We start from the raw sequence: 13,903 nt of genomic DNA, 5'->3' as shown, positions 1-13,903 counted from the left end.
TGACATTTACTTTAATCTAAAGTGAATTTCTCACCACGGTGACTGTTATCACTGTGTGGGAAACTAGTGCTGTATGGTCAGTCCACAGCCAGTTTCCCAACCAGCCTGTAGACCAGGAGCCGAATATTTGCTAACACTAATTGGAGGAAGCTTTTGATGTCAGCGTGGCCAATGGGTGAGGTGGACAGGGATGCAAACCTTCACACCAACCCTCTATTTTCTTCAAAGACCTTTACAGCAGCAGCACTGACATAACAAAAGATGGGAATGTCTTTGCATAGACTTAGATTAAGAGCCGTCTACAGGCTGAGAAGTTGGAAATAAACTGCATATTTGTTTGTCACTGGCCCAAGGCAGAAAATCACACTGCTATGTAACAGTATCCCAGTGTTTATTAATTGAAACTGCTATCCAGCATACCAGTGAGTCAGATATGTAAACTGATGTATCCTTGGCACACACAGAAACTGTTTGCACTCAGGCATGAGAGCAGATACAGATATCATGGTGCTGATCAGTCAGTGTCACTATTATTGTTCCACAGTAGTGCCCTAAAACCTGTTACAGAGACTTTTTACATTTTTCCTGTAAGACATGACACCGGAGGTGATCCCAGTGTGTAAAAGCAGCAGTAAAACTTTACAGAGTCATCGTAATACCCACAAATGAAAAACCAAGCACATTTTTTTTCAGTATTACAAACATCCAGGAAATGTAAAAATGATACTATTGTAGTGAAAAAGTCATAGATGTTTGTAGGGTAGTACTGTGGAACACTATTGATACTGGGTTAGGATTGGGGTAGGCTAGGATTTGGCTTGTAATCCTCCTGTATTTCTTAACTTTTTGGTGTAGTATGAATGGCAGTTGGGGAGGTGTTTGTCAATAGAAAAAGCTGTCCAACTTATGAAAATGTAATTTAAAGTTCAAATTCTATTCACTCCTTCACATTTCCCAAAGCCTTCCGGTGGGCCAGATTGAAGCCTTTGCCTGGCCGATTCTGGTCCCTGGGCCTAATATTTGAGATAACTGCTATAGACATTAAGACAAAAAACACTATGCAAAAACAATAAAGTTAATAAAGCTTGCACCTTTTCTTTCAAAAATATGTGTTTTGGATGGATAAAGTGGCATACAAAAACCCCCACAATCTTTACAATCATTATCTGTGCTGTACGTAAGTGCTGTACATAAGTGAAGAGAACTAGAGTGAGATTATTTAGATTAGCTGATTATCAGATGAGATAACACTCAGTGTTTATTTATGTGTCTTCTTGTCTGTCCACATAAGCTTTCAACAGAGTCCTGAAACAGAAAAGAAAGCACGGCAGTCACTGCAGACGACCGTCACAAGGCCACAGAGAAACGCTAGCGTGACCTCTGTCAGTGTTGAAGGCAGGGAGGGGTTGGGGGTGGTACAACAAACCTCTCAATGGAGGTATTCAGTGGTGCCATCATCAGTGCCTCCTGCCCAGGAACCTACAGGAACAAAGATCCCTGTTCAGCTGGGAGAGCCATCTGATGGCAGCATGGCGCTGTCTCCTGTCTGCTGGTGTCACTGACAAAAGACACGCCTGCCACAGGAACTCCGAGTCAGGTCGCACCGAGTCCTCTTACATGTGAACAATCAGAGATCAGAGTTACAGTAACAGCCCGTCCTTTATAGAAGTGCTGTTTGCTGATAGTTTTTGTCACCTACTTGCCTGGATTACATAACTTTTTTGCTTCTTAAGATGACTTTTTTTTTTTTTTAGCATTTTTGCCTTTATGTGATAATTGATCATTGAAGATACACAAGATGATGGGGAGAGAGAAAATAGAACGATTATATTATATGTGTTAGAACCTCTTCTGCCCTTAACAAAAATACATTTTTAATGTCACTCACACCTTTTGCCTTTTAGATAAATAAAGCATACACAGGAGTCACTTTGCTAAACTCTGACTGCAGCTTCTGGCTTGTGACAGGAATGCTATTTGTGTTGTTTGCTCAAAGTGGTTTAACATCATTCATGAGATTTGTTTGACATAGGCTAACTGTCTCACTGTTTGAATACAAGCAATCACTTTTTGTGCCTAACCCCTGGGTCAGTTTCGAAGCTGGCTGCTGTATTTTATGATTTTGGCAATCTGCATAAAGAACTGCTTTCTATCAGACATCCATTACATCTGTGGTAAAGCGTGTTAAGACGAGTTGATTCGTACTGAGTGCAAATCTCTCAGGCTTATTTGCGCCTCAGTTTCAGTCGGCTTGCCCTCTAGCGGCACCATGTGGTTGACTTATTTAGTACAGCAGTATCTCAACATGTATTCAAAGCACTCGTGATCCTCAGACAAAATAATCCCCTTCTTGTCTAATCTTTGGAATCTTTTTATGGTGTTTTATTTTAATATCAGAGCCTGCTATTCCCATAGTGCTTGTTGTCCACTTTGTATGTGGTAAAATAAACCGCAAGTGTTCCCAACAAAGCTCTTTATCCTCTCCAGGATACTTGAGGGTGCATGGGAGTTTGCCCAACCAGTCTACATGTGTTTTGTGGACTTGGAGAAGGCATTCGACCGTGTCCCTCGGGGTGTCCTGTGGGAGGTGTTGCGGGAATATGGGGTGTCTGGCCCATTGCTACGGGCCATTCGATCCCTATACAACCGTTGCAAGAGCTTGGTTCGCATTGCCGGCAATAAGTCGGACTCGTTCCCGGTGGGTGATGGGCTCCGCCAGGGCTGCCCTTTGTCTCCGGTTCTGTTCATAATTTTTATGGACAGGATTTCTAGGCGCAGCCAAGTGGCGGAGGGCTTTCGCTTTGGTGGCCTCAGAATCTCATCTCTGATTTTTGCAGATGATGTGGTTCTGTTGGCTCCATCGGGTGAGGGCCTCCAGCTCGCACTGGAACGGTTCGCAGCCGAGTGTGAAGCAGCGGGAATGAGGATCAGCACCTCCAAATCTGAGGCCATGGTTCTCAGCCGGAAAAGGGTGGAGTGCCCACTCCGGGTCGGGGGATGAGTTCCTGCCCCAAGTGGAGGAGTTCAAGTATCTCGGGGTCTTGTTCGCGAGTGATGGGAGAAGGGAGCCGGAGATCGACAGACGGATTGGGGCTGCAGCTGCAGTAATGCGGACGCTGCACCGGTCCGTCGTGGTGAAGAGGGAGCTGAGTGTAAAAGCGAAGCTCTCAATTTACCGGTCGATCTACGTCCCTACCCTCACCTATGGCCACGAGCTGTGGGTAGTGACCGAAAGAACAAGATCGCGGATACAAGCAGCAGAAATGAGCTTCCTCCGAAGGGTGGCTGGCCTCTCCCTTAGAGATAGGGTGAGAAGTTCGGCCATCCGGGAGGGGCTCAGAGTAGAGCAGCTGCTGCTCCACATCGAAAGGAGCCAGCTGAGGTGGTTCGGGCATCTGACAAGGATGCCCCCTGGGCGCCTCCTGGGTGAGGTGTTCCAGGCATGTCCCACCGGGAGGAGGCCCCGGGGCAGACCCAGGACACGCTGGAGAGATTATATCTCTCGGCTGGCCTGGGAACGCCTTGGTATTCCCCCGGATAAGCTGGAGGAGGTGGCTGGGGAGAGGGAGGTCTGGGCCTCTTTGCTTAGGCTGCTGCCCCCGCGACCCGGCCCCGGACAAAGCGGATGATGGATGGATGGATGGATGGTGTTCCCAACAAGCATTTTATTGACTTTTAGAGCTACCTTTGGCTGCTCCCTGATTCAGAAGGGAGGTTGCCACAGCCACAGGTGTATTTGATTTAATTTGAAAGAATGTCACAGTTCAAGTCTTTCGATACATTTTTCACAGGTATCAAGTGTGTAAAGATAACAATAAGAGTTTTTGTATCCTGAGGGACAGGTATCCACGTTTTAATTCCCTTGCTCCGTGCTTAAAGCAGCAGAGTTCATACTCGCAGGTCATTAGGAGACAAACATTTATTAAGTAACTTGGCCCCAGTGTGTTCAGTTTGTATGCTCTGTTGTGTTGTATTATTAAAGAAAGAAATCCTGTTTAAACAAATCTGCTTTTATGAGATGAAATCTTTAACGCTTAACTTTCATGACGATTAGCAAACTTTGCTTTGGAGCCTGAATGACTTTTAAGAGCTGAGAGGATAATCTAGTGACACTGTGTCATCATGCGTAGGCTATAGTTTCTTGGGATAAAGCTCAATCAAATCAAGTCCAAGTTTAATTAGTTATATACAGGTAACAATGGCACGTCACTACCAGCAATGAAATTCTTAGGTCAAAGCCCCTTAAAAAAAAAACAAAAAACAAAAAACTGATTACACATACGTAACATAAAGAAATATATAAATACAAATTACTAAAAATACTGTGGTGGCTGTAGTGCAGAGGTAATGTATTTACATGTACAGTGTGTGCAGTGATTGCACCAACTGTCTAATATTTCAGTAGTTCAGTAGAACTGATAGATTGTGGGTAGAAACTGTCCCTGAATCTGCTGCTGCGAGTCTGGATGCTCCTGCACCTCCTACCTGATGGAAGGAGTGTGAGAGGTGTATGGCTGTGGTGGGTGGGATAAGAGAGGATCTGTGGGGCCTTCCTCCTACAGCGCTGTCAGTAGAGGTCCTGGATCCTTGTTCTTGCTCATGTTAAGAGGCAGATTATTGTCCTGACGCCATGATGTCAGGGCTCTTAGCTCCGCAGTCCTCCAGATCCTCTCACAACAAACCCCATTTTTCTATTCAGATCTTTCTTATTCTGTATATTCAATATGAACACCATACATACATTCCAGAGGTTTTAGGTTTATGAAATTTCATAGTTAAACAAGAAATAAAAAAAAACTGCTGGCCTACAGATCACAAACATCCAAAATAATGTAACAAATTGTGAATAGCGTCAATTCGCATTAAGGTTTTGGAGAGAATACCAATAATGGAGCAAGCCTCTATGAGCGAGCAATTTGCAATGGTGGGAAGGAAAAATTCCTTGTAATAGGAGGAAACCTGGAGTAGAAGCAGGCTTGGGGACGGACAGCCATCTGCATTGATGTACTAATCTTTAAAGCAGAAAGGTTTGTTTCCTGAATACAAACTTGGAGATTCTTCCACAAGGAGGCCCACAAGTAAACCAGCAGTCTGAGCCTGAATTGCTTGATTATGATATTTCCATATTATGAGGGGGCAATAAAAAGAAACCAACATTGAACAAATAGGATCTCTTTCTCATCTTGGGATTTCAGCACTTTCAGAACAGCCTGTTTATAATGATGCATGCATTCAGTAATTCTAATTAGAAACTGTTTCTACGATTTCTAGGGCTGATTACAATAACCTCAATTTCTTGTGAACTTATGGGTGATTCAGGCCTTTCAGATAAGCCTTTAGTTCACTTCATGGATACATAAAACTATAAAAGTATCATCCGCACAGCAATCAAACTATATGCATTGTTTTCTAATATTACCTTATAAAAGAAAAGCATGTATAATGTCAATAGAACTGATACTAGCACAGAACACTGTGACCAACTTATGTTAAATAAGATTACTCCCAATTTAAATACACAACTGTCTATCAGATATGTGACCACAACCACAGGAGTGCATCTTTTAATACTAACAGGATCTCTGTAGTAGACTATTGTGATTAATATTATCTAACACTGCTCTGAGGTGCAACAGAACAAGTACACAGTGCACTTTCAGAGGCCAGAAGATATTTATAACCTTCACCAGTACGGTTTCTGTGCTATGGTCTGTTTCTGTCAGTAAACCCTGACTGAAACATCAACGAGATCATTTCCTTCTCAAACTATGTTAGTTTTTCACAAACCTTTGAAATTAGAGGAAGACTGGTAAATAGTTTGATAACTTTAGCTGGAACTGATGTTTTGAGTAGTGGTTTAATTAGAGACAACTTTAAGTCTGCACATATCCCATTGACAGAGAAACTGATCAGCACTAGTGAAAGTGGACCCTGTCTAAAGGACATGACTTTGAAGACAAATTATTGCAAGAGTCATTTAAAAATCACCACATACAAGGTTTTAATCGTCTGAAAATCGTCAGATGGGGGAAAAAAAAAAAAAAAAATTAGTCAATGCACTACAAATATTTTATGTTACATAGATTAGAGGTCTTTCATTTGCAACTCAGACATCGACAGCATCCCACAAAACAAGCAAAAATGTGAACATTTGTCATTCTCAACATCCAACTCATGAGGAAGGACTCAACTCTTATCAAAATATGCTTTGCACATTACAGTAAAAATTAGCTTCTAAAGTAAACTAAGTGACAAAATAAGAACAAAACATATGGATACAAGTGTATTTCTTTTTACAAAAGGTAAAACGAAATCATACAAACGGTTTAAATTTACACAATGTATCTGACAAAACCAAACATTTTTCACAGCGAACCTGATCTATTCCATTTTATTCCTCCAGAAAAGCAAGTGTGCTTCAGGGGCGTGAGGTGCAGGTTTGCATTTAGGACATTCAGTATTCACGTCTTGATTAAGCTGAAAAGGTCAGGAGTACCATTCTGGCACAGAAAGGGGATGGAAGGTCTGAGGGATCTAAATAAAGGGCTAAAATGCCCATTAACAGTTAAATATATACCAATGACGCTTTGTGGAATGTCCAAAAGCTCTGAAAACTGATGCAACCAGAGTCCTTTCAAAAAGTAAAATAGACTAAGACTTTAGTCATCAAACTTTATTTTCTTCCCCTGGGGTTTGCCTCCAAAGCCACCGCCACCTCTTCCACCTGAAACAAGAAAGACGGGCAACTTAATCTACAAGGCAGCATGTTTAGCTATTTTACAAAACAAAGATAAAGAGGCACACTTAGACATCGCTCTGTTTCAGTTAACTCTTGGAACAACAAATGTAAAAATCTACCAGCTTAAAGCTGCAAGTCAGTTAAAAGATGACCATTGTAGCCACAGGTTTAGGAGTTTAATCCCTTACCTCCGAAACCACCGCGTCCGCGTCCACCTCCACGAGGTCCTCCTCGTCCTCTTCCACCGCCACCACGACCACCAAAACCGCCAAAGCCACCACGGCCTCCTCTGCCGCCACCTCGACCGCCGAAGCCGCCGCCACCTCGGCCTCCACGGAAGCCACCTTCACCCTTGGGCTTGGCGTAGTCCAGAGTCACCTTGCTGCCGTCAATCTCGCCATCCTCCATTGCCTCCTTAGCTGCTTTGCAGTCATCCTCATTGCTGAAGTCCACAAAGCCGAAGCTATAGAGCCAGACAGGTTAGGGGACGAGATAATGGAAAATGATTCTAATAAATAAATGCAATTCTAATGCAGTGCCATGAATTAAACTATTTTACTTTGTCGGGTGAAGTATTGGTTTTTAAATAACTCATCTGAGCAAAGTCATCCAATTCAAACCACATCGAGTCTGTTTCACATCAGACATGGGCAACTGCCACTAAGGCAGCTGCCTGTTTAACTGCGACTTTGCTCTCCTTCTCATACGAAACCGTACACTGTCATTGTTAGACAGAGCGGTGCTCAAGAGAAGTGCTGGAGAAGGAGTGTTTGCACCTGTTCAAACTTACCCCTTTGATGACCCTGTATCTCTGTCTGTCACTATCCTGGCTGCTACAGCACCCTCAAAGGCATCCTTGAGGGTCTCTTCTGTTGTGTCCTCAGAGAGACCCTTGACAAACAGGGTTTTAGTTGGACCTGGTAGAGAAGATGGCATCATGTAAATAAGCAAAATAATACCCATCTGGGCAAATCTAAACAATTAAACAAATTAAAATTCATGGAAAGATCAGCTCAGGACTTGACTATCTTTGAATCTTCACAGAGTTTCAGGAGATAAAGATTTCATCACAGCTGGAAGAGTCTCAACTAAAAAGACAACCGATTGGTTTCATGACCTACCTGAGTTTCCCCTGTTCCAATCTCTGCTCTGGCTGTACTCCAGTCGAATTGATCGGCCTTCAATTTCTGTGTTGTTGAAATTTTCTAGAGCATCTTTAGCATCATCTGTGCTCTCAAACTCCAGAAAAGCAAAACTAAGGAGAGAAGAACAACGATAGAAAAAGAGTCAACATCTGTTTTGAAATGCTTCATCTGAATGTCTCGCTGAGGGCTATTAGGGTTAAAATGTTTTCATTTTGTCATTTTAGAAAGTTTACTGTAATTGTTGCACAGCAGACATAGGCAACACCCATGTAGGTGGGCAGGCCTGTTCTAACTGTGCACTGGCTCTACTTCTCGTGCGACTCCAAGTACTATCACGAGGAAGATTTACAGGAGCTCAAGAGAAGGCGCAGGTGTTTTACACACCATGACTACATTTGAAAGATTGAAAGCCCTCGTTGGGGTTACCCGTGGCCACACAGACACTCACCCTTTGGGTCTGCCATCTCTCTGTGGAATCCTAATAGAAACAGCTTTCTCAAATGTGGACTGCAGCACTTCCTCTGTTGCGTTGAAGGAGAGATTGTTCACGACCAGGGTCTTGCTGGCCGCTTCAGATGCTACAAAAAGAAAAGATGAAACATTCTTCAGCTGTCTTATGTTATGTTCACTATAGATCAGTACATTTGCAGAACTGGCATTGGCCATACAAACACAGACACTTTCATTAAGAGTATAGATACTTATGCATTCTAATAATTGAAATTATTGGAACTGCTTGTTACAAGTAGCTTGTCTCACAGTTCTACAAAATATCTCAAGCTTACCTGATGCTCTGGCTCCCATGTGGCTCTTCTCTCCAGTGTAGTCAATGATGATGGATCTCCCCTGTACTTCAGAGCCCTGGGTCTCCTCCATCGTTCTCTCTGCATCAGCCTCAGTTTTGAACTCTACGTAAGCAATACTGTAAAAAACAAAAACATGGAACATACTCTTAAAAAAAAACGGAACTGAGTGATAATGATGAAACTTAATCAGCAGTTCATGTTCTACAACTACTGCCCATAACTTCAACTGTTTACTATGCTGAAAAAAATTTACAATCTAGCTTGTTCTTACCCTTTGTTTGAAGTATTCTGGCCAGGAGGCACCCGGATTTCTACTGCGTCTTTAAAGATCTCTTTCAGGTCATCTGCCGTCGCGGAGAAGGGAAGGTTCTTCACAAACAGTGTCCGTGCGTCCTTCTCTGTGGGCCATATGTCAGTGTCAGCGAGTACAGGAACAAAATTATTTTCCATCCACAAAGAAATGTTTCAATTCATGACATCCATTACCTTTTTTGGTGTCTTGCGAGCCTTCTTTGCTGCGGGCCTTTTCCAGTTTCACTTCCTGGCCCATGACCTTTTTACCATTGAGCTCCAGGCCCTTCTGCAGGTCCTCCTCAGATGCAAAGTCCACATAGCCAAATTTCCTGTAGAGTTAAAAATGCAAGCAACATCAGACATGCCACCTTCAATGAATTTAAGTGTCACAGACCAGCTTCTTTTTTTAACTTTACAAATAAAACAAGGGCGCTGTCATGCCAGTTACAATGACAGGATACTTTAATATTTTACCATAAATTTAACTTGTTAACTGTTAAATATTAACAAGCCAAGTAAACCATTAACTTGTTTCTATCAACCGGCTATGGCCAAACTGTCTTCAGATGTTAATCTCAACTACATGGTGATACAAACAGAACCAGTCAAACACATCTGATATTTGTGATACACTCAAAATCAATCACTTATACCCAACGAGTGCATTTTGATAGGCAAGAATAAGCCAACCAGAAGGGATTAACTATGATTTGTTTTAAATGTAATTCTTACTTGTTTCCTCCTAACCGGACGTCTGTGATCTCAAGGCCGTTCTTGGAGAAGAATTTCCTCAGTGAAGCTTTGATCTCATCAAAATCTTTGCTTGAGTTCAAGTTTCCAACAAACAGAGAAAACACTGGCAAACAGGGAAAACACTTCAATTACTTTTGGTGTAAAAATGCATTATTGATATTTATGTTGACATTTTGGGATTAGCATTAAGCCTCTTGTTGATAAACGTAAAGAAAGCTTATTAAAACAGGCAGAATATATTTATTCTTACCCTGTCCTTCTGACTTTGCTTTCTTGGCAGCTGGAGTGTCCTTTTTGCTCTCAGCCTTCCTCTTCGCAGCTGTGGGTTCTAGTCAGAAAGGAGAATGACGACAAAAAGAGAAAGTGAGTGGGGCAGTGAGTCTTCATTGTACACATCATCAACAAAGTACAGTACATAAGCCATCTTACAGCACACACACATCTTTATTATAGGGTGGTGATCACTTTTGAGTGACTTTATAAGAACTGGGAGAATAACACTTTCACTTAATTTTTATTTATTTATTTTTTTTAAACTCCCAAACTTACTTTCTTCTTCCTCCTCATCGTCGTCCTCCTCATCGTCATCATCTTCGTCATCCTCCTCATCATCTTCAGACTCTTCCTTGGCTTTAACCATGCCTGCTTTCTTTGCCTTGGTGGCTGCTGGAGCAGGAGTAGTGTCCATTTCCTCTTCAGAGTCTAAAAAGCAGAATCAAAGCCGAAGACGTAAATCTCACAGTAACTGTGGCCGAATTCAAGTGCATTGAAAACGAGTATTACTGTGTGTCAGATAGTTCAAAAGGTGACATCATACGTGATCAGTATTAAGTCCCTTGTTGATCATCATACAATGTTAACTATTTCAATGGCTCCTGTTAAAAACAAAAAAATGTGAGGATCAGTCTTACCATCATCATCATCATCGTCTTCTTCAGATGACTCTTCTTTAGCAGGCTGAGCCTTTGCAGCCTTGGCTGCAGGCTTTGCTGGAGTAGCCTTCTTGGGGGGAGGGGCTTCCTCTTCTGACTCGTCATCATCATCATCATCATCATCAGAGGACTCCTTTGCAGGCTGAGCCTTTACTGGGGGCTTTGCTGCAGGCTTAGCTGCCTTCTTGGGTGGTGGGGCCTCTTCTTCAGATTCATCTAGACAAGAAAAAAAAACGAGTTTGTTCATTTCATTGCAGAAATTTTCAACAAAACCTCTTTAGAGTTCAAAAAAGGGCATTAGGTTGTAACAGCGATTGAGGATAGGACCGGCAGACAGCAAAATACACACCGGTACCGAAGACATAGCGCTGTCTTTGTTTTTCCTCCGTACATTACACACATGAGTACTAAACAACCACATGCATGCCAAGAAATGGAGGATGTTTTGTGATGCATTACATCACCAGACTGTTAGCACAAATACTTGGATCAGATTAAAATGAAGCCATTGACAGTTTTATTAAAAACACAGTACAACGGTAATTACTATCAGTCACACAATACCAAAAGCCATACCATCCTCCTCCTCATCATCATCATCTGACTCCTCTGCTTTTGCAGCAGCTGCCTTGGCTGGTGCTTTTTTAGCCGGAGTTGCTTTTGCAGGTGTCTTCTTTGGTGGGGGGGCCTCCTCCTCCTCTGATTCGTCTATATATAATAAATAGCAAAATCGTCTTAGACAATATTATGCTCATTTTAAGATTTTATCTTGTTTAGATCAAGAATGTATATTATGAATTTAGACAACACGACACATTCACCAGTTGAGTGGAAACAGCAGTTTTCATAACTGAAGGTTTTCTTTCTAAAGACCATCTGTTTCACTGTTGTAACTAAATGTCAAAAACAACGTTTTTCTTAACTGAGCGATGCCTGATGCATTTAATAACGTTAGAGGGACTCACTTTCTAACATCTGGATGATCCTTAAACATCAAAACAAACAAAGTAGGTCAATCTCTATATATTAAAGTCCAGACTAAATTTCACCTACATACTGGTTATGTGAGATACGTGAGATATGAGTATCTTTCAAGTAGTTTCATTTTGGACCTTTATTACTTACCAGAATCATCATCTTCACTTTCTGCTTTTTTGGCAGGAGTGCCATTTCCAACTTTGGTGCCTTTGGCTGGTGTGGCTTTCTTCACCGCTTTAGGTGGAGGAGCCTGCAGTTTTTAAAAAAAAATTATAATAATAATAAAAAACACTTAATACCACATTTTACATTTTAGCCATAAAATACTTGAGACAACGTCTTTGTACCTCTTCTTCCTCATCACTGCTGTCCTCTTCGCTGGATTCCTCCTCAACTTCTTTAGGGGGTGGAGGGGCTTTTTTCTTCTGAGCTGCTTGCTTATTTGCTGCCTTCAAAAGAAATCCCGGAATGCAAAAATTGTTATTACCAATGTTTTTAAAACCCAACAATAATGGAGCCCTACAAGTAGCCAAGCATAGATTCCGGTAAAGAAGAGGGTCTAACAATCATGGCACCCGCTGCAGCATGTCCGCAAACATGAGGGGGCTTTAGGCCACGTGGAATTCCACGGTTAAAATATAAAACAGGAGAGCCGTGCCGCTTGTTCAATAATTAAATCATCAACGGCAAACGGTTACGTGAGTTTAAAATAAGCCACTCAAATGATAACTGTGCGCGCCGATGGGGTTTCTCGGTTTTGGTTGCTTGCCTCGTGTGTCACTCAGAGCAGGCACAGAACCCACGTGGAGCTCTAGAGGTCGGTCAGCTAGCATGCTGGGTAATTTTACCATTTGCTGACAAGCATTAAAAAATTATATTTATATATATATAAAAATATATGCCGAACAGTTATCTAGAAAGTCCGTTACGTGACAAAGTTTTTAAGTGGGGCAATTTAAACTTCACACCGAGAACTACCAATATTTCCACAAAATGAAGTAAATTAGAATCAAGTCCGGGTATGAATGCGCTAATGCTAGTGGTTAAGCTAGCCGCGTGCTCAAATTTTCGGTTTTTACAACAGTTTTCTAACAAATGTTGGTACAGGTTGGCAGGCTGGCCATAAATTGATTTTGCTTTAGTCTTTCTATACGCCATACTTAAATCGAGAGCGCGCACGAAATCCACACTAAGCAGCGGTTTAGCTTAGCAGGCCAGAGAGCCAAAAGCGAGGCACAAACATGGCTGATCGCAAACGAAAAAGGCGTAGTAAATGCGGCAACACCACCACCATGTTGATTCATTTAAAAAAGAAAAAAAGAAAAAAGGCGACAATCGCTGCTTTACCTGAGCGGACATTTTCTTTTTCCGCGAATTCACCCCCTTTTTTTTTTAACAAACGCACCAACTTCTGCTTAAAGGCCTCGTGCGTAAACACAAGCCTTCTTTCTATTACAAACGCACGCACTATTTTTTAAAATAGAATGACGTAATCTTACCTTTGCTAACTTCACCATTGTGCTGTTGTGTGTTTCAATAAAACACGAGAAGCTGGACGTCTGAAGATGAATTTAAAAAAGAATAGCTAATGTATGCACGTGGACCTGCCTACTCGATGGGACATTGGACAGGAAAGACAGAGACGACGAAGACGCGCTCGGTACTCCCCTTCTTCGCGCGCTCTCGCCGACCCGCCCACATGACTATCTCTACCAATCACAAGCTAATGTATTTGCGTCGTGCCCGCGCCTCACCCCACATACAGGAAACATTGAATTTTACTACTCTAAGGAAATACTGTATAACTATTCTCGTCTCACTATATCACTAAATACATGACAAAAACACGAGGCAGCACTGTCAAATCTACCGTGTTTAACCTTTAAAGTCAATGTTATGACAGTCTGTATTTAATATGAACATGTATTAATTACATTGCTATTATATCATTATTATTATTATCAGAGGTGGGACCAAGTCATTGTTTTGCAAGTCTCAAGTAAGTCTCAAGTCTTTATCCTCAAGTCTCAAGTCAAGTCTCAAGTAATGTCAGGCAAGTCAGAGTCGAGTCTCAAGTCACTGGTGTAAAAGTCCGAGTCAAGTCACAAGTCTGAAACTTTGAATTTCAAGTCCTTTCGAGTCTTTAAAAAAAAAACGAAAAAAAGCATGTTGCAGTTATATGCTAAATGTAAATATTAGACCATGTAATTTTTAAATCTGTGTTTTTCTCAACACATGACAAAATAGTGAACTTAG

At 41.8% G+C, this 13,903-nt stretch overlaps 1 protein-coding gene across 1 annotated transcript; it reads right to left on the bottom strand.

Moving 5' to 3' along the window:
- Window positions 1-5,976: 5,976 nt before the first annotated feature.
- ncl (nucleolin) lies at window positions 5,977-13,330 on the bottom strand. The gene is made up of 16 exons (XM_082505855.1): window positions 13,147-13,330; window positions 11,995-12,096; window positions 11,795-11,897; window positions 11,246-11,377; window positions 10,649-10,885; window positions 10,287-10,439; window positions 9,988-10,065; window positions 9,717-9,840; window positions 9,177-9,313; window positions 8,962-9,088; window positions 8,670-8,806; window positions 8,333-8,462; window positions 7,861-7,994; window positions 7,530-7,656; window positions 6,928-7,202; window positions 5,977-6,724 (listed from the first exon to the last, which is right to left on the bottom strand). Exons 1-16 carry the CDS (start codon window positions 13,162-13,164, stop codon window positions 6,660-6,662), a joined length of 2,079 nt encoding a protein of 692 aa, XP_082361981.1. The 5' UTR covers window positions 13,165-13,330; the 3' UTR covers window positions 5,977-6,659.
- Window positions 13,331-13,903: the final 573 nt, after the last annotated feature.

The sequence above is a fragment of the Aulonocara stuartgranti genome (genome assembly GCF_965226115.1).
Source record: "Aulonocara stuartgranti genome assembly, chromosome: 15".
NCBI lineage: Eukaryota > Metazoa > Chordata > Actinopteri > Cichliformes > Cichlidae > Aulonocara > Aulonocara stuartgranti.
Note: the sequence above shows the minus strand (reverse complement) of the source record. Positions and strands in the feature narration are given on the sequence as shown.